Raw genomic sequence first — 16,678 nt, 5'->3', positions numbered from 1 at the left:
ATAAGCATTATTTTTTAATATAAATAAATAAAATTAAGAAAACATATGGGTGGCCAACAGTCATATAACACAGAGAAAAAAATGGAAAATGGTAAAAATGAGGCCTGAAAATAGGCTATTCATTTGGCAATTAAGCAGGCCAGTGCTGATCTTAAGAGCAATTTCCATGGGGTGTGAGAGATAGAAGCCAGATGATCATGACTGAAAAAAAAAAAAAGCACTTAGTACTCTCATGAAGCTTAGTGAAATTTTAATTTGCATTTATTCAGCAAAAACATAATTTTTCCCTAGCAATCCACAAATTATTTTTACTTTTAATTTAGTATTTAGTGCAGGTGAAAGTATATTGAGCATATAATTTTTTTAATTTTTTAAATTTATTTAAGTATAGTTGATTTACAATGTTAATTTCTACTGTACAGCAAAGTGATTCAGTTATACATATATATATTCTTTTTCACATTCTTTTCCATTATGGTTTATCACAGGATATTGAATATAGTTCCCGGTGCTATACAGTAGGACTCTGTTGTTTATCCATTCTATATATAATAGTTTGCATCTGCTAATCCCAAACTCCCAATCCATCTCTCCTGCACCCCCTCTCCCCTTTGGCAACCACAAGTCTGTTTTCTATGTCTGTGAGTCTGTTTCTGTTTGGTAGATAGGTTCATTTGTGTCATATTTTAGATTCCACATATAAGTGATATCATATGGTATTTGTCTTTCTCTTTCTGACTTAACTCCACTCTGTATGACAGTCTCTAGGTCCATCCATATTTCTGCAGATGGCATTATTTCATTCTTTTTCATGGCTGAGTAGTGTTCCATTTTGTATATGTACCATATCTTCTTTATCATTCATCTGTCGATGGACATTTAGGTTACTTCCATGTCTTGGCTATTGTGAATAATACTGCAATGAACACAGGGGTGCATGTTATCTTTCTGAATTATAGTTTTATCTGGATATATGCCCAGGAGTGGGATTGCTGGATCATATGGCAACTCTATTTTTAGTTTCTTGAGGAACCTCCATACTGTTCTCCATAGTGGCTGCACCAGTTTACATTCCCACCAACAGTGCAAGAGGGTTCCCTTTTCTCCAAACCCTCTCTAGCGTTTATTGTTTGTAGATTTTTTGATGATGGCCATTCTGACTGGTGTGAGGTGATACCTCACTGTAGTTTTGATTTGCATTTCTCTAATAATTAGTGATGTTGAGCATCTTTTCATGTGTTTGTTGGCCATCTATATGTCTTACTTGGAGAAATGTCTATTTAGGTCTTCTGCCCATTTTTCGATTGGGTTGTTTGTTTTTTTGTGGTTGAGTTGTATGAGCTGTTTGTATATTTTGGAAATTAAGCCCTTGTTGGTCACATCATTTGCAAATATTTTCTCCCAGTCTGTAGGCTGTCTTTTCGTTTTGTTTATGGTTCCCTTTGCTCTACAAAAGCTTGTAAGTTTGATTAAGTCCCATTTATTTATTTTTGGCCTTTATTTCTGTTGTTTTGGGAGACTGATCTAAGAAAACATTGGTATCATTTATGTCAGAATGTTTTTGCCTATGTTCTCTTCTAGGAGTTTTATGGTGTCATGTCTTATATTTAAGAGTTTAAGCCATATCGAGTTTACTTTTGTGTATGGTGTGAGGGTGTGTTCTAACTTCATTGATTTACATGTAGCTGTCCAACTTTCTCAACACCACTTGCTGAAGAGACTTTTTTCCATTGTATATTCTTGCCTCCTTTGTTGAAGATTAGTTGACCAGAGGTGTGTGGGTTTATTTCTGGGAAGCATATAATTTGGGACACAGTTTTTGGTAAGCACTTTGGCCAAATTATTAGCTTTAAAATAGTCATCCCTTTGGCCCTTGAATTGTATTTCTGAGGAAATATGAGGTTTGGGCAGGTATGTATGCACATTTGTATGAACAGAGATGTTCACCGCAAAACAATACTGAAAATTTGGAAATGACCTAAATGTCCAACAGTAAGGAAAGTCAAGAAATGAGGATTTGTTGGACTTCCCTGGTGGCGCAGTGGTTAAGAATCTTCCTGCCAATGCAGGGGACACGGGTTCGAGCCCTGACCCGGGAAGATCCCACATGCCGTGGAGCAACTAAGCCTGTGTGCCACAACTACTGAGCCCATGCTCTAGAGCCCGCGAGCCGCAACTACTAAAGCCTGCGCACCTACAGCCCCTGCTCCACAACAGGAGAAGCCACCGCAATGAGAAGCCCGTGCACCCCAACAAAAAGGACCCCGCCCACCACAACTAGAGAAAGCCCACATGCATCAACGAAGACCCAACGCAGCCAAAAATAAAAAAATAAATTTTAAAAATAAAGAAATTAGGATTTGTCCATATAATAGAATAATATATAACAATTTAAAATGATGCCTTCAAGAATTTTTAATGACATAATGTTCAGTGGATAATTTTTAAAAGCTAAGAAATAAAACTACATACAGTATGATCCCAGTTTACATAACATGTATTCATAAGAGAAAGGAAATTTCTTGACCAAAAATATCACCAGCCATTATCTCTATATTGTAGAATTACACTGATACAGGTTGTCACATTATTTTTTTATATGTATCACTTTTACAATTAAGGAAAATAGCTTTTTTTTTCTTATAGAGCATATGGTGGGCTCATTTATATCAAGAATATATTTCCTAAAACTTCTTTATTTTTAAAATATGAGTTTCCTAGACCTCTTCAATCTCTTGACTTCACCAACTCTAGCAGTTAGTTTCCTTCTCATAACAATATTAAGTAACAAAACAGTTTTTTTTTATTAATCCCCAAGTCTCTGGTTTGTTCAGGACAACAGACCCATGAGATGCTGATCCTGAACCACTGGCTAGGCTTATTCACCTGCTATGCAGCAGAGTTTGTGGTTCACATTAATATCTTAATATGTCACACATTTACACATTTCTACACGTCATACCTTTAAGGTTGCTCCCAAATAGTCATAAAGGAAAGGATAGTCAATCATATAGGATCTTGAAGCCAAAAGAGAGAATTAGAATTGGTGTTCAGCTGGATTTACTGTCATAAGTAATTGTTGGGGAAATTGAGAACGACATTACATGTGGCTTCAGTTTTCATCTGTAAATTATGAGTCAAGCTTATTTGCAAAGAATGAGAAGGGAGAGAGGTAAGGTAAAAAGAAATGAAAAAAAATTCTTAGTTGGTATGGGGGATATAAGAAAGATGTAAGTATGTAGAAATAAAAGGCTTATGAGCTGAACTGAAGACTAAACACAGTTGGAAGCCATAAATTAATTGAGGGCTTTCATCACCAGACTTATCCTTAAAATGATCAACTTTTAAGATTCAATCTGGAGAGGGAAGGAAGACATGAATAAGAGAAAGGAGTGAAAGGTATAACAAAAGTGAATCAAGGGACAAGAAGTCTCTGTGAGTTTTAGAAAAGACAGGCAGCAAGATAGAGATTGGAAAGAGCACAAATGGGACAAAAGACAATGGGTAAACCATCATTTCCCAAAACAGTCTTAGATTGAAGCATTTTGTCTATTTCCATTGGTACATGATTGCCTTTTTAAAAATGGAAAAGAAAATGTACTTTTAAAATATTGAAACATTTTAAATTCATTTTGTCAGTTGCTGTTCAACCTGTGGATAAAAGTATGGTAGTTAATGTTGACCTGTTATTTTATATTTAAACAGGGCTGACTGTGATAAATATGTTTTTCGTATGCAAAAAACCCATAAAAGTAAAGGTGGCACTGTCTGGGGCAATGTCAAGAAAAAAACAGTAAGTATTTTTATTCACCATTCATTTATTCAACATATACCTATTGAACAACTATAATATATGGCAAATTATTGTAGTTATGTTATATAACAGTCCCTGCCTTCAAGTTGCTTACAGCCTAATACAAGTAAATTATGAGGCTATGAGTGAGGTAAGTACCTAAGTGCTGTAGGATTATGGATGGCAGCTCATAGACTGAAGCATTTGAGCAAGGTGAGAATTTTCATTTGAGGAGTCTGGCAGGGTGGAAAGAACACATATAGGTTAGAGACATTTCACAGAAAACAAAAGCATATCTATTCAATGATTGGGGAATAATCCACACTAATTGAGTTGTGATTGTCATAGAATAAGAAATTTCATTAAATCCTCTGCAGGTTCAAAATGGTTTCAAATTTTTTCAGATTCAGCTACTTGATTTTATGTGTGTGTGTATGTCAATAACAGAAAAAATTTTAACTCAAAATCTAATTACAGAAAAAATTTTAACTCAAAATTGCCTTACAGTGATCTGTATCCCTTTGAGAAAAGATTAGGAGAATCCTCTTGAATTAATTTTTAAATTTTTAATTTCTGATTTTAATCTGAATAATTTATATCCAGATAAAACTATAAGTATTCTGGAAAAGCTAATTCACCTCAAATTTCCTCAAAGTAAATAGCCATTCTTAGAGAATGGTAATTTCTGGATGGAGGTAAAATGGGAGACTACCTTATTCCCTGAGGGTATATTCCTTCTGACCAGGTTATGGCCATCTTTCTTCCTCACCCACACTGAAATATTTATATTGCACACCTGCTAGAGTATAGTTCCTCTCAGAGAGTCTCTAAACTTAACATTAGGATTACCTAATCAGACCTAATCTTTGTAGGCTTTATTTGTCCACAGGAAATGGTAGATACCTCTGGGAACCTTGGTTTAAAATCAGTCTGGAGACTAAATTCTTCAAAAGAAACCTCTACTCCATAATTGAAGGTGTGGGCAGACGCCCTCTCAGTGTTTCTCAGATTTTCTTTTTCCAGTCCATTCCTTACAAGAATGAAATTTTGGTTTCATTTGTAGCCAGTGAGTGTGTGAGGATAGAAAGAACAAAGGATTTAGTATTAAAACTTCTGATTTCAAGGTCTGACTCCATACCAGCTTTATGACAAGGCAAGCTACTTGAGCATTCTAATCTCATTTTATTCATATGTGGTATGAAGTGGGGATCATGATGATATTGTATCATTTAGGATCTCTGTTGCCTTATTGATTTTCTGTCTCAAAGATATGTCTATTGATGTGAGTGAGGTGTTAAAGTCTCTATTATTGTATTCCCATCAGTTTCTCTCTTTATATCTGTTAGTATTTGTTTTATGTCTCTGGGTGCTTCTATATTGGGTGCATATATATTGACAAGTGTAATATCCTCTTCTTGTATTGATCATTTTATCATTTTATAGTGTCCTTCTTTATCTTTCTTTGTTTTAAAGTCTGTTTTGTCTGATAATGAGTATTGTGGCCTCTGCTTTCTTCTCATTCCCGTTTCCATGAAATATCTTTTTCCATCCCCTCACTTTCAATCTGTGTGTGTTCTTTGCCCTAAAGTGGGTCTCTTTATAGGCAGCATATTGTAAGTTCTTGTTTTTTTATCCGATCTGCCACTCTGTGTCTTTTTATTGGAACATTTAGTGCATTGACATTTAAGGTAATTATTGATAGATATGAATTTACTGCTGTTTAAACCTTGTTTTTCCATTGATTTTATATTTCTTCTTTGTCCCTTTTTCATTTTCCTTTTGCAGTTTGATGGTTTTCTTTATCCTTGTGTTCTTTTTGGGTTTTGTGCATCTATTGTATGTTTTTGATTTGTGGTTACTCTGTTTTTCAAGTATGTTAACCCCTTCCTATATCTACTTGCTTTAGACTGGTAGTCATATAGGCTCAAACACATTCTAGAAAAAAAAATATACATTTTCTTACTCTCCTCCCCCACATTTTTATTATTTTGATGTCTTCTTTTACATCTTCATGTTAATCCTTTTGCTGTTCATTGTGGTTATCATCACTTTCACAGAAATTTTTTGATTTTTTTTTTTTTTTTTTTTTAGTCTGTGTCCTGGCTTAATTTAATTGATTTACTTTCCAATTGTGATTTTCTCTTTCCTATAGATTCTTGCTTCTTTTCTATTTAGAGAAGACCTTTTAGGATAGGTCTTCCTTTAGGATAGGTGTACTCTTAGTTTTTGCTTGTCTGAGCAATTCTTTATCTCTCCTTCTATTCTAAATGATAATCTTGCTGGGTAGAGTATCCTAGGTTGCAGGGTTTTCCCTTTCAGGACTTTATATCCTGCCATTCCCTTCTGGCCTGCAATGTTTATGTAGAGAAATCAGCTGATTGCCTTATGAGGGTTTCCTTATAATTAAATCTTTGTTTTTCTCTTGCTGCCTTTAGAATCCTCTAACTTTTGCCATTTTAATTATGTCTTGGTGTAGGTCTGTTTGGCTTCATCTTGTTTGGGACCCTCTGTGCTTCCTGTACCTGGATATCTGTTTCCTTCTTTAGGTTTGGGAAGTTTTCAACCATAATTTCTTCAGATACATTTCAATATCCTTTTTTCTTTCTTCTCCTTCTGGGATCCCTGTTATGTGTAGATTGGCATGCTTTATATTATCCTATAGGTCTCTTCTGTTGGTTTCATTTTTCTTTTCATTTGGCTCTCTGCTGTTCTAATTGGGTGATTTCTCTTATTCTTTCAGATCACTTCTTTGTTCCTCTGCATTATTCATTCTGTTATTCATTGCCTTTAGCTCAGCTTTCATCTAGGCAAATAAGTTTTCCAATTCTTCTTGGTTCCTCTTTATAGTTTCTAGTTTCTTTTTATAGTAATCTTCATTTCTATCAATAGCCCTTCTTAATTCCTTCAGTATTTTCATTATTTCCTTTCTGAAGTCAGTGTCTATTAGACTGAAGAGGTCTGTTTTGTTCTTTCAGGAGAATTCTCTTGATCTTTTAATTGGGAGTGGTTCCACTACTTCTTCATTTTACTTTTATTTCTCTGACTCTGTGAGCTTAGGAGAAATAATTATTTACTATGGCCTTGAAGGGCTGTTTTTATGTGGGAGCATCCCTTTGTAGCCTGCATAAGTCTAATATTTTTGGTGCATGGGCTGTTTCTAGTAGGGATGCCTGCTGCATTTTCCTTCAGTGTGTGCTGGCCGGGGTCCTTTTCATAGGGGGTATGACTCGTGTGGTGACTAGAGCCTGCACTGGATATTGAGCAGGGTCTCTTCTTTGCTCTCTGGTTGTCACAGCCCTGTTGGGGGCAGCATCTGCTCCCCAGTTGTTGGAATAGAAGCCCCTAGATCCGTTTCTGAGCTGCAGTGTGAGGTAGGTGAAACTGGAGCTCTCCCACTGAGAGAAGAGCCACTGAGTATTCCATTGCTCGAGCTGTCCACTGGGGGGTATGCTCTGTGTGTCACCTGTGCAAGCCCACAAAGTACACTGTCACTGGCACTGCCCTCGGCCCCGCCTCCACCGTGGGAATGCAGGTAGTCGGCTGTGGTGTCCCTCAGACACTGTGTTCACAAAGCCGCCAGCGCAGATCCACTAAAGTTAGGTACCGGGACCACAGCAGTCACATACCTGGACCCACCATGGGAGCTATGGAAGCAGCCCAGACCCCAGCCCTGCCTCTGCGTGCAGTCACACACAAAGCCTACAGCTGCGAGGCTAGTCCCATCCCAGCCACAGGAGCACCCATTGTCCTGCTCCCAGAGCCCAAGAAAGAGGATGCTATGGCAGGCCCCGCCCCTCTCTTCCTTCATGCACCCCACCCCTTAGCAACAGTGATTTGCTTCTGTGGCGGCCTGGGCTTCTTCCACATACACCCTCGGTTGAGGCCCTATAACTACTCTCCAGCCCCTTCAGGCTGTCTCCGTTTAGCCAACCCCCGTACTCTCCCCAGGTGTGTCCTCTGAAGCCCAACCCGTTCATCCCATTGCTCCCTCCCCCCCCACCCCTACACACACACACACACACACACACACACACACACACACACACACACACACACACACACACACACACACACACACACACACACACACACACACACACACACACACACACACACACACACACACACACACACACACACACACACACACACACACACACACACACACACACACACGGCGACCATCTCAGGCTGGGGATTGCAGTGAGGTAGCACAGATCCTCTGTGCTAGTCTCTGTTCTGCCTGCCACCAGCTGGCTTCTGTGCTCTCTTCCAAGCCTATGAAGCTCCCTTTCTGTCCCAGCTGATCTTCCCACCAGTTAAGGGGTTTCCCAGGGTGCGGGAACGTTTCCCCTTTTCCAGCTCCCTCCCAGTGCCGCAGGTCTCATCCCAATTCCTTTATTTTTTCTTTCATCCTACTGGGTTATATGGAGATATTTCTTGCACTTCTGGGTGTCTGATACCTTTTGTCAGTGTTCAGTAAGCTATCCTGAGAAAATGCTCCCCATGTAGATGTATTTTTGATGTATTTTTGGGAAGAGGTGAGTTTCATGTCCTTCTATTCTCCCATCTTGGTTCCTCCTCTTGATCATGATGATACTGGTTTATCTCATTGAATGATTTTTGAGGGCTAAATGTTGTAATAGTGTTTTGACTCATTTCACAGGAAAAAATACATTTCCATGGCAATCTATGAACACGAGTTTGTATATCTAAAGTTTCTTTCAATAATACTTATCCTTAGTACAGTGGGTATACTCTGTCATATTTTCTTTTCTGTTCTATTCATTTTCATTTTTTAAAGATAGTCATGGCCAGTAGTTTAAAAAGCACTGATGTATATATAAGCATGCATTATATACTTAAAACTTGCCATATAAATTATTATTTTAGCCAAGAATTTGAAGTACAGAGAATTCAAATTTTGCTAGTGTAATGGAATAAGTACTCAGTAGATTTTGGCAACTTTCAGAGGCTATCCTTTAACCACTGTAGCATTAGTTTGTAATGTTTTATTGGGGTAAAGCATGCTGAATTTTGTCTACATATGAAGCAGGCTTCAGAGGAGGCATCACTTAGCTAATATGAACTCTCTTGTAGATTGAAAGTGATTTTTCAACTCCACCATCAAGAAGAAAAACCCCATTTAACAAAGGTAATATACTTACATCTTTCTTTTGTAGCTCTGTTCTATTATAGGGTAGTCTCTTTATTAACATAGTATTAAAATTAATTGCTCACAAGTGGGCAGATCTACCAATTGGTTTCCTGTTATTTTCAATTTCATTGAAATTGTTTTTAGAAATATATTAATCTTTTTATTAAACTTCTCTTTACAGAATTAGCAGAAAACTCTGGTATTGGAAAACTTTTCACTAATGCTATGGAGTCTTTAGAGGAAGAAGAGAAAGATTCTTATTTTTCGAACTCTGATTCTGCATAGTAAAAATGAGAATACTTCCAGGATGTTTATCAAGAAGCAGACAGTGTATCTGTATCTTCATTTGAAGGATGTATTTTTTTTTTTATAATGTAGCTTCATATGAAATTGCAGACTCTTTTTCATAGGTTTCATGTGTTATATATAGATGTCTCTCATAAGCATCTTAGTCTGTTTACTTTAAGAAAATCATGTTCCATACAGATTTTTTTCAGAAGCATTCAAGAAAATGTTGCTATCCTTAAGGGGAGAGGTGGGGGAGAATTAAAAAATAGATTGTATTGGTAGCTACTGAGTTCATGAAAACTTTAGGTTACCAGTTGTCACCACTTGGTATAAAAGCCAGAGTTGATCTAATGTTTCAGTTATCAGTACATGTTGTTTAAACCATTTGACAAGCTTTCTCCTGATTGTTTTTCTTAAAACTTGTGATGGGCATATTCATGAAACCTACGTAAATTTAATTTGTTGCTTTTTCAGTATTTTTATTAGGTAGAATAAGAGAACAGATTTTGTTGTATTCTTAAGCAGACATGGCGTAAATTTGGTCTCAGTATTTAAAAAACTGGATTAGACAAACATTCAGGTTATACCTCTTTTACTGTAAGGAGTCAAGTTACTATGTCATGTCATAGTAAACACTGTTTTCCTTTCAGACAGCTTCTTTAGAAATAAACTTCTTTTAGCATATTATGCCATTATGCTTTAAAATTTGACATAGGGCTTCCCTGGTGGCGCGGTGGTTGAGAATCTGCCTGCTAATGCAGGGGACACGGGTTCGAGCCTTGGTCTGGGAGGATCCCACATGCCGCGGAACGACTGGGCGCGTGAGCCACGGGTACTGAGCCTGCGTGTCTGGAGCCTGTGCTCCGCAGCAGGGGAGGCCGCGATAGTGAGAGGCCCACGCACTGTGATGAAGAGTGGCCCCCACTTGCCACAAACTAGAGAAAGCCCTCACACAGAAACGAAGACCCAACACAGCAAAAATAAATTAATTAATTAATAAACTCGTACCCCCAACATCTTCTTTTAAAAAAAAATTTGACAGAATTTTTTTCCCTCTGGTTATAGTACGTATTTACCCACTCTTTCTCTCCAGGTAGGTTGTTCAAATAAAGTAAATTTGCTTTTATAATATTCATGTTTTGGTTGGTTTTTCTAATTACTGGATCATAGAAAAAATGCATTTTGTTTGTTAATGGTTCAGTTCATTTCCTTGAAAAATACCAGAACTGTTAGAAGAAGTATACTTTCTTGTTTCTTAAGAATTTAGTCAGTAATAATCAGCAGCTAAAGAACTACAGGATTTGTAGAAACACAAGATTTAAGAAGAATAGTGCAAGCAAACAGATCACTCTCCTTTAAACTACAATGATAGTTTCTGCCACAGAGATTTTTGATAGATGAAGGATGAAACAAATGAAAGGGGGTTATTTTAGAGTAGCTCTAAAAAATTCTGTTGTAGAACTCTAAGTTGCCAATATTTGGTGTAATACCATGCTGCTTGATGTTAGTGGATAGTGTTTTAAGAATTAGAAGGTATTCACAACATTGTAAATCAACTATACTCCAATAAAAATTTTTTAAAAAATTAGAAGGTAGTTAAATTCTGTAATATGAAACAAAAAGATAATTTTTGAAATAGCATATACTTGACACAAACCACAACGTACCCCCACTCCCCATATTCCATGTGTCCTATCAAAACTATTGTATCCCACCTTCCAGGTACCTGGTTATTCCTGTTTCTTTCCATTGGGTCATTAGATAAACTAGTAAGGTTTAAGGTAACCTCCAAAGGAGACTTAAAAGTGGAAAAGAAAGACTTGAAGGGCTCAAAGACAGTAAGACGGATCAATAAACGATAGGGTCGATAGTTAAGTGCAACCTGTGAAGAGTATAGAAAGAGGCCGTTGCAGCTTAAATATGGATAGAGGTCTCTACACAGCAAGCATAAATAAATGAAATCCTCTAGGTTATGTCCCTCAAACCATATCAATTTATGAAATATTTTGTCTGTTGGGTGAACACACAGAATCTGAAGACATTGGTGTCTGCATGAGATGTGCTGCAAGGAGGTCATCAGTCCAGGGCACTATGAGGTTGTTGAGGGACTGCATGCTTCTGGTGTGCAGCCAGGGCACAGAGCACCAGATGTCCCTACCCAATGCACCACTGATACCATGTAACAGGAGTGAGTAGCAGCAAAAAAAACAGCACACTGGAACCAGAAAAAGAAGTCCCTTTCCTCCTCCTCCTTGACAAAGCTTAAATCATGCTCACAAGGGAGAAATGCTCAAAAAGTCCAGTCCATTATAATGGAGTGAGATACTGAAGGATGAATTTGAACCTGAGAGAGAACAAATTGAGAACTGCACATGAGCCAATAATTTATAGAACTTCTTTTCTTTCTGGCTTTGACAAAATTATTAAACAGCAGAAATAAGAGATTAACTGCTTTAGTAGAATTCAGAATTTATACTATCCCAAAGGAGCTAAGTTCACGATCAGAGCAACTTTTTTAGTGAAAGAAAACTATCTAGTTCCTGGGTTCTTGTTCTAGATTTCCCAGTCTAAACTTGAGTAAGTCACTTGTTTCTGGGCCTCACGTTTATCATCTGATAAGAAAGGAACGAGAAAAGCAATTTGAATTAGATCAGCTTTGAAGTCCATGCCAAGTCTAAGTGAAACCCTCTGCTGTGAGGTTGGTTCAACTACCCAACAATTAGTAGCATAACAGACACACTGTTATGGGTCACGATGAAAGTCCACATTCCATAGCTCATCTATACTGAAATGTTCCAACTCCAAGATATCACTTCTTTGAATATGGTACTTCAACCAAAAAAAGTAGTATAGATCAGAGTTCATACTACTAGGATTAGACTGTTAACTAGGATTCAGTTAAATTTTCTACTTTCCTAGTTACTGGGGCATTATCTCACAATACACCTACCACCCACATCTATTCAATATAGTTGATATATGAGAAAAATTGTTTATGACCATTAAGCTGGCAGCAGACACATCAACCTATAATGCTAACAAATGACAATGATAGCACTATAATCTTTGGGAAAATTCTAAAATATATCTTTCACTCTAGCTTTTACTTAATAGTACCTTCAATAAGATTTTTGTTCAATAAAAAAGTTTTATTATCTAACCAAAATGATTATTAAACATCAGATTTTTTAATCATTTATATATTCTATATAAATAAAAATATACACAGTGTAAAATAACAGATATGGAAATATTAATATATTTTAAACTGATAATCACAAACCACAGCAATGATTATTGAAGTGCATTTAGTATTGTGAGGGTTCTTTGACAACCCACCTGAGCAGTCTGATCATGCATCAGATTTAAAACTACCTTTGTTAAGATCATTTGGCAACATTTGCATGTCAAATATATAGTGAATATATCTATAGATCTCCTCAGCTTTTTGATGAGTTACTTGTGCATACATGGAGATTTCCTGAGGTGAGCTGAAAAATAGACAAAAACATTATACTAAAACTTCTGACTTATAAAATTCAATATTCTTGCTTAAAGAATACCAAACATAAAATCCTTTAAGAAAATCATTTTTTCCCAAGTTTTCTACATTCAGTTGATTATGTCTTAGCATTAGTTTAAATAAAACAAAAGCCTATTCCCTATATTTAAAATCATTTATAATAATAATTTCAACATCTTATTTGAGCCTTTAGTTTAACCTATTTTCTAAAGCCTTCGTTTGATTTTCAAGCAATAAAATCATTAGAGGCTACTAAAATTTTCAACTTGAACATTTTTCTAGTTACAGAACTAACCAGCCCAGAAATGTGAGACTGCAAGATCAAATTAAGTGCTGTCTGTCTCGCCACAGGGCTCTAAGCTACTCAAAGACAATGCCTACGTTTTTTTTTTTTTTCCTTCCATTAATGTCCTCAGCTTAATGCAGTGACTGATACATGTTGACAAGCAAAGTCTTTACTGAATGAAAGAATCTAACAGGCACTATACCTCTTTATTTTTAAAAATATTAAAATTCCTATGGGGGCTTCCCTGGTGGTGCAATGGTTGAGAGTCCACCTGCCGATGCAGGGGACACGGGTTCGTGCCCCAGTCCGAGAAGATCCCACATGCCGCGGAGCAACTAAGCCCGTGTGCCACGACTACTAAGCCTGAGCGTCTGGAGCCTGTGCTCCGCAACGGGAGAGGCCACAACAGTGAGAGGCCCGCGTACCGCAAAAAAAAAAAAAAAAAATTCCTATGAAATGCCTTCAAGGATGATTTTAAAGTAACCATTTAAAAATATTAAATCAGGGACTTCCCTGGTGGTGCAGTGAATAGGACTCCGTGCTCCCAATGCAGGGGGCCCAGGTTCGATCCCTGGTCAGGGAACTAGATCCCACATGCATGCCACAACTAAGAGTTCACATGCCACAACTAAGGAGCCCGTGTGCTGCAACTAAGGAGCCCGTGTGCTGCAACTAAGGAGCCCACCTGCCATAACTAAGACCCTGCGCAACCAAATAAATAAATATTAAAACACATACCTATTTGTCATCTTTTTCACAGATGAAAACTGGTGACACATATTCAGTGCAGCTATATAACTTATATTGGGAATACTGAGATAAAATTGAAGTGCCTCACATTTATTACTGTTCACCACTGTTGAAACATGAATACCAACATTCTTTCTTTGTTCCACTAAAGACAATTCCTTTAGCAAATCTGCAGTTTCTTCTTGGCAGGAACTGAAAAGAATTCGGATTCCAGCACCAGTTAAGGTAGTCAGCAGGCTGTCATAGCTCTTTGTTCTCCTAAACATCCTGGATGTGTCTCCTAAATATTTTTCATTTAGGAAAATGCAAACCATAGTAAGTTACATTAAGTAGGACCACTAATACTGTATATTATTAAAATCCCAAGATCTACATCATTAAGCAAACTAGTGCCACATTATGCTAATGAGAAACCCTACCGCTGAAAATTTCAAGTGATCCTCAAATAGAAAATAAGGAGAACGGTCTTTATGAGTGTCTTAAATTGGAATCTACAGAAGAAGGTGAGTAGGCAGGGGAGAGTTTATATTCCTAGATAATTCATTCCTAAAGGCCAAGACCATATTACTTATCTCTAAAATTCATAATGGTAGCATTGCCGAAGGGTTCATTAAGTATTACTTCTAACTGATATAAAATTATCATGTATTTATTCCAAGAGTACCTCAATACCCTGCATACCCATTATAACTTTAACTCCTGCCTATTAATTTACTTCCCTACTTTTCCCATTCATTTTCTTTCCATGTTCCACCTACATCCTTTTTTTGGCATTCTTCCTTAAGCCAAAAAAAAGATGTTTTTCCGTAACTTTTGCCATATTACTTTCCTTTTTATTCCAAATCTATTTCCTTTATAAAGGATATGTTAGTAAAGAGTAACTTATAGAATTTTAACGCTAGAAAGACCCAAAAGATCACTTAATCTAAAGCCCTCACTTGTCAAATTAAAAAAGAAAAAAAAATTTGGGTTACTGAAAGACAGAATGACTTATCCAAGGTCACATGGTTCAGTAGTGACAGTGGTGATGAAAAGTACGTTGCTCAAATTGAACCAGTGTTTTATGTAAACTACATTATTTTCTTTTACATAATGACTGTATAATCCTTGAATTCTTCCATAGCGGCTTTCAGCTGCATGATTTCACTTAATCCTCATAACACCCCGGGATGAGTAGGAAAAGTATATTATTAACTCCTCAGAGGGAGTGCTTTGTCAATGCAGTATCACATAGCTATAGAGACACCAGAACTCAGTGCACCTTCTGATCCCATATCCTATGATCTTTTCACTATTCTCAGGGGCTCCCCATTACAATTAAACATTACCCATAAAAATGCCCTAACTGAAGCTCCAAGCCTGCATTTTTTAATATATCCTAAGCATCCATTTTAGTGACCCATTGAGAACTCAACATATTCAAAGTTAAACCTCTCTTTGTCCCTCAAATCTGCTGTTTCTCTGATATTCATAATTTCAATGAACAGCACCACTACCTAACTGCCCAGTAATCAAGAGACTGTTCAGCTCAATAGTAATTCTTGATTGCTCCCACTTACTCCTGCTACCTCCTGATTTCACTTCCCTCCTGATTCCTCCTTTCCCCCACTGCTGCCTTATTTAGGGCCCCTCACCCTTTCTGCGGCTCCCAGAAAAAGACTTATGATTGGTTCACTTGCCTTCAATTTCTCACCCTTCGATTCTCACAAGCTGCATTTAAACACAATGACTAATGAAAAACATTATGGCATTATGTAAATATGAAATGACATTCATGAGTCAGGTATTTAAATTTTAAGAGCTTCCCACATCCTGACAGTAGGATAATGAACCAAATAATAGGTTCCTTTACAGCCTTATAAACAAAACCATTTAAAAATACAAACCTGTTTTTTCTCTGTCCTTTTCCACAATCACACATATTCTTTCAAACATGCTCTGTAGGTACTGGATCTGTTCAATGAGCTTGTTCTTATTGGTACTATTTAACATCTCAGATTGAGACCTCCTTTCCACCACCATGCGGTTACTCACAATATAATCACAACCATTAAGAGGACAAACCTCTACCTGTAAGCCATGAACTGCTCTTAGGGAAGAAATTACTTCTGAACCAGAAGTGATTTCACGACTGTCTACAAGAATACAAGTTCTTTGGCCTTCCTGTGGAAGTCTAAGAGAAGCATGTGTGCCAGCCAAGCGTGGTCGTGAGTTGGAACAGTATGCCACTGAAGTGCCAGAATCCTCCAGAGCACTAGTATCCTGAAAAGCAGAAAACATCAATCACGATCAGTTATATATATGTTAGTGCCATAAACTTCTAACTCCTAGGCTGATTTTTCTTATTGATACTTTTTTTTCTTCCTTCAACATCAGCAAAGTGACTATGTAGATGAAGGACCACGCTACCACTTAACACCTTGTAGGATGGCTAGAATTTTTAAAAAAGGAAAATGTGTTGATGAGAATGTGAAAAAACTGGAATGTACATTGCTGGTGGGAATGAAAAATGGTGAGGCCACTGTGGGGAGAGTTCTCAAAATTAAAGAATTACCATATGGCCCAGGAATTCCACTCCTAGGTAACATACCCATAATAATTGAAACCAGAGACTCAGATACTTGTATGCCAATGTTGATTAACTTTGGAAAATCCTCAGCCATTGCTTGTTCAACTATATCTTCTACTTGCTCTCTTTTCTCCTTAATTCCAATTACATGTATCTTAGGCTACTGCTTACATTCCCACAGCTCCTGGATGCTCCATTCTGTTTTTTCACTCTTTCTTTATATTTCTGATTGGGTAATTTTATTGACCTAGCTTTAAGTTTGTTGGTTCTTTCCATGGCTGCATTGAGTCTACTGATGGGCCTATTGCAGA

At 37.2% G+C, this 16,678-nt stretch overlaps 2 protein-coding genes across 6 annotated transcripts in view; one reads left to right on the top strand and one right to left on the bottom strand.

Moving 5' to 3' along the window:
* MIS18BP1 (MIS18 binding protein 1) overlaps nucleotides 1–10,987 on the top strand; it is a 61,998-nt gene extending 51,011 nt beyond the window's left edge. For all 3 annotated transcript variants that reach the window (XM_060294783.1, XM_030854877.2, XM_030854875.2), the window contains 3 exons: nucleotides 3,706–3,793; nucleotides 8,894–8,948; nucleotides 9,133–10,987. In XM_060294783.1, coding sequence (XP_060150766.1) covers nucleotides 3,706–3,793; nucleotides 8,894–8,948; nucleotides 9,133–9,236 — 247 coding nt within the window. In that variant the 3' untranslated portion in view covers nucleotides 9,237–10,987. The remainder of the gene's footprint in view (nucleotides 1–3,705; nucleotides 3,794–8,893; nucleotides 8,949–9,132) is intronic.
* FANCM (FA complementation group M) overlaps nucleotides 9,309–16,678 on the bottom strand; it is a 56,979-nt gene continuing 49,609 nt past the window's right edge. For 2 of the 3 annotated variants that reach the window (XM_030854869.2, XM_030854872.2), the window contains 3 exons: nucleotides 15,685–16,060; nucleotides 13,787–14,078; nucleotides 9,309–12,730 (listed from right to left, as the gene is read on the bottom strand). In XM_030854869.2, the coding sequence (XP_030710729.1) occupies nucleotides 12,592–12,730; nucleotides 13,787–14,078; nucleotides 15,685–16,060 (807 nt within the window). In that variant the 3' untranslated portion in view covers nucleotides 9,309–12,591. Of the gene's footprint in view, nucleotides 12,731–13,786; nucleotides 14,079–15,684; nucleotides 16,061–16,678 lie in introns of those variants that run through there. The other variant, XM_060294782.1, reaches the window with a different exon arrangement.

The sequence above is a fragment of the Globicephala melas genome, chromosome 2 (genome assembly GCF_963455315.2).
Source record: "Globicephala melas chromosome 2, mGloMel1.2, whole genome shotgun sequence".
In the NCBI taxonomy this organism is placed as follows: domain Eukaryota; kingdom Metazoa; phylum Chordata; class Mammalia; order Artiodactyla; family Delphinidae; genus Globicephala; species Globicephala melas.
The sequence above is the reverse complement of the archived record's forward strand: the minus strand, read 5'-3'. Positions and strand labels throughout refer to the sequence as shown.